The sequence below is a fragment of the Heterodontus francisci genome, chromosome 31 (assembly GCF_036365525.1).
Source record: "Heterodontus francisci isolate sHetFra1 chromosome 31, sHetFra1.hap1, whole genome shotgun sequence".
Taxonomy (NCBI): Eukaryota; Metazoa; Chordata; class Chondrichthyes; order Heterodontiformes; family Heterodontidae; genus Heterodontus; species Heterodontus francisci.
Genome location: NC_090401.1, coordinates 64,401,753 through 64,418,307, shown reverse-complemented (window position 1 = coordinate 64,418,307; position 16,555 = coordinate 64,401,753). Strand labels below are relative to the sequence as shown.

Here is a 16,555-nt window from a genome sequence, read left to right as displayed (position 1 = left end):
CTGACTACTTTGTAATTTTGACATCTTTAGTGTGTATCTTTTATCTACTTTTTAATACCTTGGGAATTTCAGAAATTCTCATCATTCTAGGCAATTCTTGTTGGACATAGGTCATTTTATCTGTATTCCAACTAAGCAAAACAACAAATAGAAACAAAATGCTACAAATATTCAGCATGTCAGGCACCATCTGTGGGGAGAGCTGAAGTTTCCTGGCTGTGTGGTGGTGGGCTTGGAGGGTGGGAGGCCAGGGGAAATAGGAAGGAGCTGCATCGGGATGGCTCCCCAACACATTCCCACAGCCAGGGAACTTGCCCGGGGGTGAACTGGGAGTAGGATTGTCCGCCTGCCTCAGAGGCGGGCAGCCAGTTAACATCGATAAGGCCCCAATTGAGGGCAACTTTTGTGACCTCGAAGGCGTTTTGCCAACGGCGGAGCAGCACCCCGCTGCTTATGGAGGCCGCAAGCTCAATGAAGGTGGACTCCCTGTAGCATAATGGGGGGGGCCCCATCAGTACCGGAGGCTCCATGCCCCGTTGATGGAGCTGCGGACAGGAAAGGCTGCACCCAGAGGGGTTTCCCTTGGGCTCTGAGGGGCCTAATGGCTTCATCTCTCATTTTGTATGTGTATCCATGCCTCTGAGGCACCTCCATGTTGAGGTGCCCTAGTAGTCCCCAACCTGCCACAGCAGCGCACACCTTTACTGGGGGGCTGCCAAGATTCCGGGGCTGGTGGCCCTCCCATTGGCTGGCAGCATCATGAGCCTGCCTGCTGTCCTTTAATAGGATGGCAAATGCAGAGGCAGCCAATTAGGTGGCTGCCTCCAGGAAGATTGTGCAGTTGGGCATGCCACCAGCAAGTGCAGACTCAGGACACACACTTGGTCGCACTGTTGGGATCCCAAATCCTGCGGGTAAATCCAGCTCAACGCTTCAGGTTATTGACGCTTCATCAGTTATGACAAAAGGCCGTGGACCTGAAATGTTAATTTTGTTTCTCTATGCAGATGCTGCCTAACCTTTTGAGTAGCTCCAACATTTTCTGTTTCATATTTTCAGCATCAGCTGTATTTTGCTTTTGTAAATAATACAAGAGACTTGCTTCAGCTGTAAGCGTGCATGATCTTGAAAGTAAATCCTATTGTCTAAATCTAATCCTGTCAGATGTAATGATGGCTTTTGAAATAATATTTTTTTGTAGAATTTGCAAAAGGTTTTGGATTTCTGTGAAGCTGAAAAATAAAGGTGCATTAGCCGTGTAATGTGAAAACTTAGTGACCAACAAAATCTTGGATAAACCTTCCCTTTCTCTTTTTCCCCTCCTTCAACTCCAAATAAAATGTTGAGATCTTCGAGTACTTATTCATGAGACTGGGGGTAATCTAATTTTTCTCTCAAACTGTATCCATTTAAGGCTTTCATTAATACCAACAGGTTCAATGGTCTCCTCACAATGAAACAATCCTGGCATCAAGTGGAACAGATCGCAGACTGAATGTATGGGATTTGAGGTAAGAGATTCCCTATCTGACTGGAATCACTGATCCCAGATTTACAGTTCTCATAGCCTTGTGTTATGGGTTCAAATCTCCATATCCACCGCCCTGGTGGATATGTTTATGGGGTTTTGTATTCATTTTGGGATAGGAAAATACTGTACAAGTGTACAAATCAACAGGAGGAACAGCCAAGATTGATGGAAAGAGAAAATTGAAGTTCCCTGAACAAGTATAACTTTCCAACTGGGAAAGCCATGGGTGTTGGTGAAAATCTCATGTCTTGCTTCTCTGTTCCCTTTACCGAAGATAGCGGTGGGATAGTTTTTAAACTAGGAATTGAAGACAAATCCTATAGTGCATCTGGTAGTAACTTTCTTTGATTTTACAAGTGAGAGTGGAGATTGCACAGTTCAGTATATTAGCACTTCAGGCCCCTAGGTGTGGCCCTTCTGATGGGATGAAAGTCTTCTGTGTATTGTAAAGGTCCCTATTTTAAATGAGTTTGGATAATCTCAGCCTCAGCAGGTATGGAGGTAGCAGCTTGTGACTGAGTGCAGCTCGAGACAGAGTGTGAGCTTGGGAATTTGGCATGTGTGGGAATTTGGTGCAGTGAGGGAGGAGGTGCTGCTCTGTGCTGGAGCCCAGAAGTATTAATTATTTGGGCAGACGGGTGAGAGCATACCAGAAATGGAGGGTAACCTCGAGACGGCGGCATGAATTTGAAGAACTGGGTGGCGAGTCTGTGGGTTCAGAACATTCTAAAGAAAATTAAAATGTGACGCAACAGGAAAGAAGGTAAGTGGTTAGTGAGTATAATCTCTTTCTTGTATCTAAATGAGGGCATTTTAATTGGGGTAAGTATAACATTAATTGACATAAAAATATAAGCGCCAGCAGGATGAGGGGCATTAATTAAAATTTAATTAGAAAAAATAATTAAAACACTAAGGATGGCAGGGCAGGTGATGTGTTGCAGCTGTAGTATGTGGGAGCTGGTGGACGCCAGTGTGAACCACAACAATCACCTCTGCAGTAAGTGTCTGTGGTTCAAGGCTGAGTTAATGAGCTGGAGGCCAAGCTTTGGACACAGTGATGCATTAGGGAGGGGCAAAGTTACCTGGACACTTTGTTCCAGAAGGTAGTCACGCCCCTCAGACTAGGGCCTTCTGATTTTTAGTCCGTGTCCAGGGACAGGTGGAGTAAAGCAGGTATGGGGATTGAGAAAATAGAAGTGGAGGAACCTCAACCCTTGCAATTGTCCAACAGGTTTGAGGTTCTTGCAGCTTGTTTGGATGAGAGCAGGGGCTGCAGGGTGGATGAGCGAACTGACCATGGCATCATGAGGGGAGTAAGTAGAAATGTGGTGCAAGTAGGGGACAGTATTGTTAGGGAAATAGACACAATTCTCTGGAGCAGAGTGTGAGAGTCCAGAAGGCTCTGTTGCCTGCCTGGTGCCAGGGTTCGGGACATCTGCTCGGGGCTGGAGTGGAACTTGCAGTGGGGGGGGGGGTGGGGAGGCAGGATCCAGTTGTCATGGTCCATATGGGTACCAATGACATAAATGGGTCTAGGAAAGAGGTTCTGCTTGAGGGTTATGAGCTGTGAGGAGGATGCAGAGAAGTTCCAGTGTGATTTGGACAGGTTGAGTGAGTGGGCAAATACATGGCAGATGCAGTATAATGTGGATAAATGCGAGGTTATCCACTTTGGTGGCAAAAACAGAAAGGCAGATTATCTGAACGGCAATAGATTGGGAAAGCGGGAGGTGCAGCAAGACCCGGGTGTCCTTGTGCACCAGTCGCTGAAAGTAAGCATGCAGGTGCAGCAGGCAGTTAAGAAGGCAAATGGTATGTTGGCCTTCATAGCGAGAGGATTCGAGTACAGGGGCAACGATGTCTTTCTGCAATTATACACTGCCTTGGTGAGACCATATCTGGAGTATTGTGTGCAGTTTTGGTCTCCTTATCTGAGGAAGGATGTTGCTATGGAGGGTGTGCAGCGAAGGTTCACCAGACTGATTCCTGGGATGGCAGGACTGACGTATGGAGAGAGATTAGGTCGATTAGGCTTGTATTCGCTAGAGTTTAGAAGAATGAGGGGGGATCTCATAGAAACCTACAAAATTCGAACAGGACTAGACAGACTAGATGCAGGAAGGACGTCCCCGATGGCGGGGGAGTCCAGGACGAGGGGTCACAATCTAAGGATAAGGGATAAGCCATTTAGGACGGAGATGAGGAGGGATTTCTTCACCCAGAGAATGGTAAACCTGTGGAATTCTCTACCACAGAAAGCAGTTGAGACCAAATCATTAAATATATTCAAGAAAGAGTTCGATTTGGCTCTTAGGGCTAAAGGAATCAAGGGATAGGGGGAGAAAGCGGGAACAGGGTACTGAGTTTGGATGATCAGCCATGATCGTATTGAATGGCGGTGCAGGCCCGAAGGGCAGAATGGCGGTGCAGGCCCGAAGGGCAGAATGGCGGTGCAGGCCCGAAGGGCAGAATGGCGGTGCAGGCCCGAAGGGCAGAATGGCCTACTCCTGCTCCTATTTTTCTATGTTTACCCATATCGCTACCTTGCTCTATTGTCTTGCCCTTTCTCGTTAATTTACCACATCTCCCCTTACATGATCCCTTCCCTCCCACTATTTAATTTAGAGCCCCATCTACTGTCCTTGTTATACGACTTGCCAGAACTCAAGTCCTGGCATGGTTCAAGTGACAACTGTCCCAATTGCACAGCTTCCACTTTCCCATGGTGCCAGTGCCCCATGAATTGAAACCCATTTCGCCCACACCAATCTTTGAGCCATTCAACTCTGATTTCATTTCCTCGTGGATCAGGTAGTAATCCAGAGATGATCACCTTTGTGGTACTGCTTAATTTATCTGCGTGCAGTATTCGAAACAAAACAGATGAATTGATAGCCATTTCAATTTCTAAGACATGGTTGCAAGATAAAGATGTAGAATCAGTTTGGGTAGAGATAAGAAATAGCAAAGGTAAGAAGTCACTTGTGGGAATAGTTTATAGGCCCCCTAACAGTAACTACACTGTAGGCCACAGTATGCAGGAAGAAGTAATGGGGCTTGTAAGAAAGGTGCTGCAATAATGTGATCTTCATATAGATTGGGTGAATCAGATTGGCAAAGGTAGTCTGGAAGATGAGTTCATAGTGTATTTGGGACAATTTCTCAGAGCAGTACGTTCTAGTGCCAACCAGAAAGCAGGCCATTTTAGACCCGGTAATGTACAATAAGACCAGATTAATTAATGACCTCGTAGTAAAGAAGCCTCTAGGCAACAGTGATCATAACATGATGTTCACTTTGAAGGTGAGAAGTGTGGGTTGAAGACTAGTGTCTTACCCTTGTGATTGCCTCTATTTAAGTTTGAGTTGGTTAAAGTGAACTGGAAAAATAGATTAAAAGGTAGGACAGTAGAGAAGCAGTGGCATTACTCTCAGCAAAGATATGTTCCAGTGAGAGAGAGAGGCACACACTGAGAAGGATGCACCATTTGTGGCTTGCTAAGGAAGTTGAGGATGGTATCAAACTGGAAAAAAAAAAGTGTACAATACTGTTAAGATTAGTGGTAGATCAGAAGATTGGACAAATTTCAGAAACCAGCAAAGAACTTTAGAGTGCAAGACAAAACTAGCTAGAAATATAAAAACAGTAAGAGTTTCTGCAAGAATTTAAAAAGAAAGAGTAACTAAAGTGAGTGTTGATTTCTTGAGGGTGAGACTGGGGAATTAATAATGGGAAACAAGGAAATGGCAGCAGCATTGAACAGGTATTTTGTCTGTCTTCACTGCAGAAGACACAAAAATCATCCCAAGCATACTTGAAAAGGGAGGAACTTAAATTGTCACAATCACTAAGGAAAAGGTAATGGGAAAACTATTAGAACTAAAGGCTGCCAAGTACTCTGGACCTGATGGCTTGCATCCTAGGGTCTTAAAAGAAGTGGCTGCAGAGATGGTAGATGTATTGCTTGTGATCTTCCAAAATTCCCTAGATTTCGGAAAAGTCGCAGCAGGTTGGAAAATCGCAGTAACACCTCTATTCAAGAGAGGAGGCAAACAGAAAGCAAGAAATTATAGGCCAGTTAGCCCAACATCTGTCTTAGGGAAAATACTAGAATCCATTATTCAGGAGTTAATAGCAGGCCATTTAGCAAGTCATAATATAATCAAGCAAAGCCAACATGGTTTTTGAAAGGGAATTCATGTTTGACTTATTTATGACAGTTCTTTGAGCAAGTAACCTGCAAGATTGATAGAGGAACCTGTAGATGTGTACTTGGATTTCCAAAAGGCATTCGATAAGGTGTCACATCAAAGGTTACTACACAAAACAAGAGCGCATAGTGTAGGGGGTAACATATTAGCATGGATAGAGGAATTGGTTAGCTAACAGGAAGCAGAGAGTAGGGATAAATGGGTCATTTTTGGCAAGCTGTTACTAGTGGAGTGCCACGGGGGTCAGTGCTGGGGCCTCAACTATTTACGATGTATATCAATGACTTAGATGAAAGGACTAAATATATGGTAGCTAAATTTGCTGATGACACCAAGATAGGTAGGAAAGTAAGCTGTCGAGAGGACATAGTCTACAAAGGGATTTAGATAGGTTAAGCAAGTGGACCAAGAAATTTGGTAGATGGAGTATAATGTGGGGAAATGTGAACTTTTTCATTTTAGCAGGAAGAATAGAAAAGCAGTATATTTGAATGGAGAATATCTAAGGTACAGAGGGTGTTCTGGTACATGAATCACATTGTTGGTATGCAGGTAATACAAGTGATTAGGAAGGCAAATGGAATGTTTGCATTTATTGCAAAGGGGAATTGAACATAAAAGTATGGAAGTGTTGCTACAGCTGTACAGGGTCTTGGTTAGACTGTATCTGGAGTACTGTGTACAGTTTTGTCTTTCTTAAAGGATATAATTGTATAAGTAGCAGTTCCGAGAAGGTTCACTCGTCTGATTCCTGGGATGAAGGTTATCTTATGAGGCAAGGTTGGGTCTCTATTAATTGGAGTTTGGAAGAGAGGTGATCTTATTGAAACATATGAGATCCTGAGGGGACTTGACAGGGTGGATGCTGAGAGGATGTTTCCCCTTGGGACGTCTTGAACTAGGAGACACAGTTTAAAAGTTAGGAGTCTCCCATTTAAGACTGAGATGAGAATTTTTTTTCGCTGAGGGTCAGTAGTCTGTGGGTTCTCTTTCCCCAGAGAGCAGTGGAGGCTGGGTCATTGCATATATTCAAGGCTGAGTTAGATGGGGGGGCAGACAGGAAAGTGGAGGCGAGACTGCAAGCAGATCTGCCATGATCTTGTCGAATTGCGGAGCAGGCACGAGAGACCGAATGGCCTATTCCTGCTCCTAATTCCTGTGTTCCTGTAAGTACTGCTGAACATGTCCCAATTGTACAAAACCTACAAATTAGCAAACTCTTCCAATTACCAGCTTTGCTCCAGAGATCTTTTTTTGTATTCACTCATGGGATGTGGGTGTCGCTGGCAAGGCCAGCATTTGTTGCCCATCCCTAATTACCCTTTCAGAAGGTGGTGGTGAGCTGCCTTCTTGAACCACTGCAGTTCATCTGGTGCAGGTACACCCACAGTGCTGTTAGAGAGTGAGTTCCAGGGTTCAGACCCAGTGACAGTTGAAGGAAAGGCAATATAGTTCCAAGTCAGGATGGTGTGTTTGGAGGGGAACTTGCAGGTGGTGGTGTACCCATGCATCTGCTGCCCTTGTCCTTCTAGATGGTAGGGGTTGCAGGTTTGGAAGGTGCTGTCGAAGGAGCCTCGGTGCGTTGCTGCAGTGCATCTTGTAGATGGTACACATTTCTGCCACTGTGCATTGGTGGTGAAGGGAGTGAATGGCACCCCATCCACAAACAATCAAGTGGGCTGCTTTGTCCTGGATGGTGTCAAGTTTCTTGAGTGTTGGAGCTGCACCCATCCAGGCAAGTGGAGAGTGTTCCATCGCACTCCTGACTTGTGCCTTGTAGATGGTGGACAGGCTTTGGGGAGTCAGGAGGTGGGTTACCTGCCACAGAATTCCCAATTGCTGACCTGCTCTTGTAGTCACAGTATTTATGTGGCTGCTGCAGTTATGTTTCTGGTCAATGGAACTCTTTTTTTTTTCCCCCCCCAACCCCACCAGGATGATGTTGTGGGATTCAGCGCTGATAAGGCTGTTGAACATCACGGGGAGATGGTTAGATTCTCTCTTGTTGGAAATTGTTATTGCCTGACACTTCTGTGGCACAAATATTTTTATGATGCATGCTTTTAGTTGCAGGTGTACTGTGTATCCAACATTATGAAAATGAGTTCCAAGTGTATTTTTTCCCCCCCTAGTAATATTTGTAATGGTTTTTTTTTCTTTTGTTCCAGTAAAATTGGAGAGGAACAGTCACCTGAAGACGCAGAGGATGGCCCTCCAGAGCTGTTGGTGAGTCTGTGCATTGTAAATTTAATCTTTCTGGCTATCAGTTTTGATTTCCTTTGTTTGCACTTCTGATTTTCCTCAAAGACATGACTTGTGCTGGGATTCAGTTCCACAGGTGGCTGCAGACATTTGAACCCTTGTCCCAAGTGACTTCTTTGTGAAAGTCTGGACAATGAAACTATCTGACTCTGGGAGGCATCACAGCTGAGCTTTATCCTGTTCTTCAGTGTTCTTAATAATGTGTTTCAATGGATGGCTATTATGGCAACTTTCCACTGGTGTTTTTCTTTCCCTTATTGCAGGGTGTTCTCACCTGCATCTTTTCTCCTGGCTGAGATAAGCTAACTAGGTGCAGACTGGGGGACCAAACATTGGAACTTCCTTGTCTGTGAATGAGGCAATTGTCTGCATTCAGGACTCTGATCCCTAGTGAGCCTACTGACAGCTGCCAGTTCTGCTGGGAATTCCAGTATCACTGATACCAGCAGTGTGCACTAAACAGAATACATCACTTGTGGTGAAAACTCTTTTTTTTTAATTTTGTAGAAATGAACCGTGTGAAGAATTTACATTATTCTTTAACTTTGAGTAAAAGTTGTTCTATAGTATGGCGTTTCCAGTGCATTTGAATATACCACGTTTATATCTTGAAGCGCTGGTGTTAACTCGCTATAGTGCATAAGGCAAGTTGGATAGCTAGCCCACATCTAGAAAAAATGGTGACCATTTCTAGTGGCAGTCTGTTTTATTTTCTGATACTATTCCTCTAGAGGAGTTCAAGGAAAACAACTTTTTTTAGGTAGATTCCTGCCCTGGAGGCAGCAATGCCACCTTGTTTACATTGAGACTAGTCTGTACCAATACAAAGAACAAAGAAAATCACAGCACAGGAACGGGCCCTTTGGCCCTCCAAGCCTACGCCGATCCAAATCCTCTATCTAAACCTGTCGCCTATTTTCTAAGGGTCTGTATCTCTTTACTTCCTGCCCATTCATGTATCTGTCTAGATACATCTTAAAAGACGCTATCGTGCCCGCGTCTACCACCTCCGCTGGCAACGCGTTCCAGGCACCCACCACCCTCTGCGTAAAGAACTTTCCACGTATATCCCCCCCTAAACTTTTCCCCTTTCACTTTGAACTCGTGTCCCCTAGTAGTTGATTCCCCCACTCTGGGGGGAAAAAGCTTCTTGCTATCCACCCTGTCTATACCTCTCATAATTTTGTACACCTCAATCAGGTCCCCCCCTCAACCTCCGTCTTTCTAATGAAAATAATCCTAATCTACTCAACCTCTCTTCATAGCTAGCGCCCTCCATACCAGGCAACATCCTGGTGAACCTCCTCTGCACCCTCTCCAAAGCATCCACATCCTTTTGGTAATGTGGCGACCAGAACTGCACGCAGTATTCCAAATGTGGCCGAACCAAAGTCCTATACAACTGTAACATGACCTGCCAACTCTTGTACTCAATACCCCGTCCGATGAAGGAAAGCATGCCGTATGCCTTCTTGACCACTCTATTGACCTGCGTTGCCATCTTCAGGGAACAATGGACCTGAACACCCAAATCTCTCTGCACATCAATTTTCCCCAGGACTTTTCCATTTACTGTATAGTTCACTCCTTGAATTGGATCTTCCAAAATGCATCACCTCGCATTTGCCCTGATTGAACTCCATCTGCCATTTCTCTGCCCAACTCTCCAGTCTATCTATATTCTGCTGTATTCTCTGACAGTCCCCTTCACTATCTGCTACTCCACCAATCTTAGTGTCGTCTGCAAACTTGCTAATCAGACCACCTATACTTTCCTCCAAATCATTTATGTATATCACAAACAACAGTGATCCCAGCACGGATCCCTGTGGAACACCACTGGTCACACGTCTCCATTTTGAGAAACTCCCTTCCACTGCTACTCTCTGTCTCCTGTTGCCCAGCCAGTTCTTTATCCATCTAGCTAGTACACCTTGGACACCATGCGCCTTCACTTTCTCCATCAGCCTACCATGGGGAACCTTATCAAACGCCTTACTGAAGTCCATGTATACGACATCTACAGCCCTTCCCTCATCAATCAACTTTGTCACTTCCTCAAAGAATTCTATTAAGTTGGTAAGACATGACCTTCCCTGCACAAAACCATGTTGCCTATCACTGATAAGCCCATTTTCTTCCAAATGGGAATAGATCCTATCCCTCAGTATCTTCTCCAGAAGCTTCCCTACCACTGACGTCAGGCTCACCGGTCTATAATTACCTGGATTATCCCTGCTACCCTTCTTAAACAAGGGGACAACATTAGCAATTCTCCAGTCCTCTGGGACCTCACCCATGTTTAAGGAAGTTGCAAAGATACCTGTTAAGGCCCCAACTATTTCCCCTCACTTCCCTCAGTAACCTGGGATAGATCCCATCCGGACCTGGGAACTCGTCCACCTTAATGCCTTTTAGAATACCCAACACTTCCTCCCTCCTTATGCTGACTTGACCTACAGTAATCAAACATCTGTCCCTAACCTCAACATCCGTCCTGTCCCTCTCCTCAGTGAATACCGATGCAAAGTACTCATTTAGAATCTCACCCATTTTCTCTGACTCCACGCATAACTTTCCTCCTTTGTCCTTGAGTGGGCCAATCCTTTCTCCAGTTACCCTCTTGCTTCTTATATATGAGTAAAAGGCTTTGGGATTTTCCTTAACCCTGTTTGCTAAAGATATTTCATGACCCCTTTTAGCGCTCTTAATTCCTCGTTTCAGATTGCGCCTACAATCCCGATATTCTTCCAAAGCTTCGTCTTTCTTCAGCCGCCTAGACCTTGTGTATGCTTTCTTTTTCCTCTTAGCTAGTCTCATAATTTCACCTGTCATCCATGGTTCCCTAATCTTGCCATTTCTACCCCTCATTTTCACAGGAACATGTCTCTCCTGCACGCTAATCAACCTCTCTTTAAAAGCCTCCCACATATCAAATGTGGATTTACCTTCAAACAGCTGCTCCCAATCTACATTCCCCAGCTCCTGCCGAATTTTGGTATAGTTGGCCTTCCCCCAATTTAGCACTCTTCCTTTAGGACCACTCTCGTCTTTGTCCATGAGTATTCTAAAACTTACGGAATTGTGATCACTATTCCCAAAGTAGTCCCCTACTGAAACGTCAACCACCTGGCCCGGCTCATTCCCCAACACCAGGTCCAGTATGGCCCCTTCCCGAGTTGGACTATTTACATACTGCTCTAGAAAACCCTCCTGGATGCTTCCTGCAAATTCTGCTCCATCTAGACCTCTAACACTAAGTGAATCCCAGTCAATGTTGGGAAAATTAAAATCTCCTATCACCACCACCCTGTTGCTCCTACAGCTTTCCATAATCTGTTTACATATTTGTACCTCTATCTCACGCTCGCTGTTGGGAGGCCTGTAGTACAGCCCCAACATTGTTACCGCACCCTTCCTATTTCTGAGTTCTGCCCATATTGCCTCACAGCTCGAGTCCTCCATAGTGCCTTCCTTCAGCACAGCTGTGATATCCTCTTTGACCAGTAATGCAACTCCTCCACCCCTTTTACCTCCCTCTCTATCCCGCCTGAAGCATCGGTATCCTGGGATATTTAGTTGCCAGTCATGCCCTTCCCTCAACCAATTCTCAGTAATAGCAATATCATACTCCCAGGTACTAATCCAGGCCCTAAGTTCATCTGCCTTACCTACTACACTTCTTGCATTAAAACAAATACACCTCAGACCACCAGTCCCTTTGCTTTCATCATCTGTTCGCTGCCTACTCTTTCCCTTAATCATGCTGACTTCATTATCTAGTTCCTTGCAGGCTTTAGTTACTACATCCTTACTCTCCACTGACCTCATTTGGTTCCCATCCCCCTGCCACATTAGTTTAAACCCTCCCCAACAGCATTAGCAAAAGCACCCCCCAAGGACATTGGTTCCAGTCCGGCCCAGGTGTAGACCATCCAATTTGTAATAGTCCCACCTCCCCCAGAACCGGTCCCAATGTCCCAAAAATCTGAACCCCCCCCCCCCCCCCTCCTGCACCATCTCTCAAGCCATGCATTCATCCTGAATATTCTTTCATTTCTACTCTGACTATCACGTGGCACTGGTAGCAATCCTGAGATTACTACCTCCTGAGGTCCTACTTTTTAACTTGGCTCCTAACTCCCTAAATTCTGCTTGTAGGACTTCATCCCATTTTTTACCTATATCATTGGTGCCTATGTGCACAACGACAACTGGCTGTTCACCCTCCCCCTTCAGAATGTTCTGCAGCCGATCTGAGACATCCCTGACCCGTGCACCTGGGAGGCAACATACCATTCGGGAGTCTCGTTTTCGACCACAGAACCGCCTGTCTACTCCCCTTACAATCGAATCCCCTATGACTATAGCCCTTCCACTCTTTTTCCCGCCCTTCTGAACAGCAGAGCCAGCCACGGTGCCATGAACCTGGCTACTGCTGCCTTCCCCTGGTGAGCCATCTCCCTCAACAGTAGTCTAAATCTGTCATGTTCTCTCTTTTCACCACTAACCTCATGCAAACAAAAAAAAGTTTCCTTGCTACCCTCAGGAGTATTGTTCCTAGACGTATTTCGCTTAGTACTAATACATTACTGGGAAGAAAGTCAAATCATATGTAAGGCTATTCCACCTAGTGTTCTAAACCTCAAAATTCATTCTCTCTCCTTACACTTGAGTAAGATAGAGTGAAATGAACAAAACACACAATTGTGGATCTTGGTGTTCTTTATAGTTCAAATGCACAAATCACAGAAATAGCACTTTTGTATTGCACTTTTTATTAAAATTTAAGTGGAGGACAAAAAGTGGCCACAGTGTAGCTCCAGTCTCCCCATGCAACAGTGGGAATGCAACTGGAAATGGGAGGGGAAAGGGACTATGGAGAAGGATGATGTAGGTGTCGAGATCAGGGAGGGGGATTGTGATATACTTGAATAAATTGGCATTGAACGGGAGGAGGTTTTAGTGGGCTTAAAAGTGGATAAATCCCCAGGCCCAGATGAGATGTACCCAGGCTGTTCTGTGAGGCAAGGGAGGAGATAGCAGGGGCTCTGACACAAATTTTCAAATCCTCTCTGGCCATAGGAGAGGTACCAGAGGACTGGAGGACAGCGAATGTGGTACCATTATTCAAGAAGGGTAGCAAGGGTAAACCAGGTAATTACAGGCCAGTGAGTCTAACATCAGTGGTTGGGTAAATATTGGAAAGATTTCTGAGGAACAGGATTAATCTCCAGTTGGAGAGGCAGGGATTGATCAGGGATGGTCAGCATGGCTTTGTCAGGGGGAGATCGTGTCTAACTAACTTGAATGAATTTTTTGAGGAGGTGACTAGATGTGTAGATGAGGGTAAAGCAGTTGATGTAGTTTACATGGACTTCAGTAAGGCTTTTGATGAGGTCCCGCATGGGAGATTGGTTAAGAAGGTAAGAGCCCATGGGATCCAGGGCAATTTGGCAAATTGGATCCAAAATTGGCTTCGTGGCAAGAGGCAGAGGGTGATGGTCAAGGGTTGTTTCTGCTAGTGGAAGCCTGTGACCAGTGGCATACCACTGGGATCGGTGATGGGACCCTTACTGTTTGTAGTGTACATCAATGATTTAGACATGTGCATAGGTATGATCAGTAAGTTTGCAGATGACATGAAAATTGGTGGTGTCGTAAATAGGAGGAAAGCCTTAGATGGGCAGAGCAGTGGCAAATGGAATTTAATCCTGACAAGTGTGAGGTAATGCATTTCGGGAGGATGAATAAGGCAAGGGAATATACAATGGATGGTCGGACCCTAGGAAGTACAGAAGGTCAGAGGGACCTTGGTGTACTTGTCCATAGATCACTGAAGGCAACGGCACAAGTCGATTTTTAAAACATTTTTATTCATTCATGGAAAGTGGGCATCACTGGCTATGCCAGCATTTATTGCCCATCCCTAATTGCCCTTGAGAAGTTGGTGGTGAGCTGCCTTCTTGATCCGCTGCAGTCCATGTGAGGTAGGTACACTCACAGTGCTGTTAGGAAGGGAATTCCAGGATTTTGACACAGCGACAGTGAAGGAACGGCGATATGGTTCCAAGTCAGGATGGTGTGTGACTTGGACGGTAACTTGCAGGTGGTGATGTTCCCATGCATCTGCTGCTCTTGTCTTTCGAGGTGGTAGAGGTCGCAGGTTTGGAAGGTGCTGCCTAAGGAGCCTTGGTGCGTTGCTGCAGTGCATCTTGTAGATGGTACACACTGCTGCCACTGTGTGTCGGTGGTGGAGGGAGTGGATGTTTGTGGATGGTGTGCCAATCAAGCGGGCTGCTTTGTCCTGAATGGTGTCATGCTTCTTGAGTGTTGGAGCTGCACCCATCCAGGCAAGTGGAGAGTATTCCATCACACTCCTGCCTTGTGCCTTGTAGATGGTGGACAGGCTTTGGGGAGTCAGGAGCTGAGTTACTTACCGCAGGATTCCTAGCCTCTGACCTGCTCTTGTAGCCACTGTATTTATATGACTACTTGTATGGATAAGGTGCTTCGGAAGGCATATGGGATACTTGCCTTTATTAGCTGAGGCATAGACTACAAGAGCAGGGAGGTTATGATGGAGCTGTATAAAACGCTAGTTAGGCCACAGCTGGAGTACTGTGTACAGTTCTGGGCACCACACTATAGGAAGGATATGATTGCAGAGGAGATTCACCAGGAAGGTGTTAGTTTCGGCAGGCATCAAGATCGGCGCAGGCTTGGAGGGCCAAATGGCTTGTTCCTGTGCTGAACTGTTCTTTGTTCTTTGTTTGTTGTTCTTTGATGTTGCCTGGGCTGGATTAAGGTAAGGGGCAGGAGGTTTAGAGGGATTTGAGGAAACATTTTTTCGCTCAAGGTGGTTTGAATCTGGAACACACTGCCTGAAGAGGTGGTAGAGGCAGGAACCCTCACAAGATTTAAGAAATATTTGGATGAGCACTTGAAACAACATAGCATACAAGGCTGTGGGCCCAATGCTGGAAAATGGGATTAGAACAGATAGGTGCTTGGTGGCCAGCACAGACACGATGTGCCGAAGGGCCTGTTTCTGTGCTGTATAACTATGACTATTGTAGGGACAAACTGGAGAAAGATTAAACCAAGTATAAAGGGGAGCAAAAAAAAGGAAACTAAAATGACGTTGAGAAGTGAAGGAAGTGTGGATAACGTTTGGATGTGCTGATTAAGATTGGTGCAACAGAGACAAGATAACCTTGTTTTGTGTTTCAGTTTATTCATGGTGGTCACACGGCTAAGATTTCAGATTTCTCTTGGAATCCAAATGAACCATGGGTAATTTGCTCTGTATCGGAGGACAACATCATGCAAGTGTGGCAGATGGTGAGTTTTGACGCATTGTCACATTATCTAGAACATTTCCCTTTGTTCCTTTGTCAATTGAAAACACCTCAATGTGATTGCTAGGCTTGTGTATATTGACATCCGTGTTTAAGCAAACAGAACTAATATACTTCAAATGCCTGGTTATGTTGAACCTGTTCCAGTTGTGGTAAAATTATTGGTATATATCATCTAAAAGCACAGCGTTAGTTTTCACATGCACGCTGACGCCACCCATCTCGACCTCCCCACACCTCATTGGACTCCTGCACTGTTGCAAAATTATCAGACTGCTTATCCAACATCCAGTACTGGTGAGAAGAAATTTCCTTCAATTAAATATCAGGAAGACCTAAAGCCATTGTTTTCAGTTCTGGTCCGAACTCCGTTCCCTAGCTACCAACTCCATCACTGGCAACAGTCTGATGCTAAACCAGTCTATTTGTAACCTTGGTGTCATAGTTGACCCCAAGATGAACTTCCAATCTCACATTCGCGCCATCACCTAAGACAGCCTATTTCCACTTCCGTAACATTGCCCGACTTCGCCCCTGCCTCAGCTCATCTGCTGTTGAAATCCTCATCCATGCCTTTCTTACCTCCTGGACTTGACTATTCCAACACACTGCTGGTTGGCCTCCAACATTCTACTGTCTTTGAGGTCATCCAAAACTCTGCTGCCCATGTCTTAACTCGTACCAAGTCCCATTCACCTATCACCCCTGTGCTTGCTTCCTACATTGGCTCCCAGTCAAGCAACGTCATGATTTTAAAGTTCTCATCCTTGTTAGCAAATCCCTCAATGGCCTTGCCTGTCCTATCTTTAATCTCCTGCAGCCCCACAACCCTCTAATATCTGCACTCATTTATTTTTGACCACTTTGAGCATCCCTGATATTTAATCACTCCACCATTGGCTATGCGTTCAGTTGTCTATGCCCCAAGCTCTGGAATTGTCTCCCTACACCTACCTCACCTTTGTTCCTTTAAGTCGCTCCATGAAACCTACCTCTTTGACCTACTACCACTTAATGTGGCTTGGTGTCATATTTTGTTTTAAAACTCTCCTGTGAATTGCCTTGGGACATCTTATTAAACTCGCTGTACAAGTATAAGTTACACAATGCTACAATCTAGTACAGTAACGTAGGCTCAGCATTTGAATGCACAACAGTTGCAATGTGTTTGGCTGTACAAATTTAAA

General features: G+C 45.2%; 1 protein-coding gene across 4 annotated transcripts in view; it reads left to right on the top strand.

Annotated features, from left to right (window-relative positions):
• Nucleotides 1-16,555, top strand: part of rbbp4 (retinoblastoma binding protein 4) — a 77,418-nt gene that overhangs the window by 54,847 nt on the left and 6,016 nt on the right. For all 4 annotated transcript variants that reach the window (XM_068011800.1, XM_068011802.1, XM_068011803.1 and 1 more), the window contains 3 exons: nt 1,435-1,511; nt 7,914-7,971; nt 15,241-15,351. In XM_068011800.1, the coding sequence (XP_067867901.1) occupies nt 1,435-1,511; nt 7,914-7,971; nt 15,241-15,351 (246 nt within the window). The remainder of the gene's footprint in view (nt 1-1,434; nt 1,512-7,913; nt 7,972-15,240; nt 15,352-16,555) is intronic.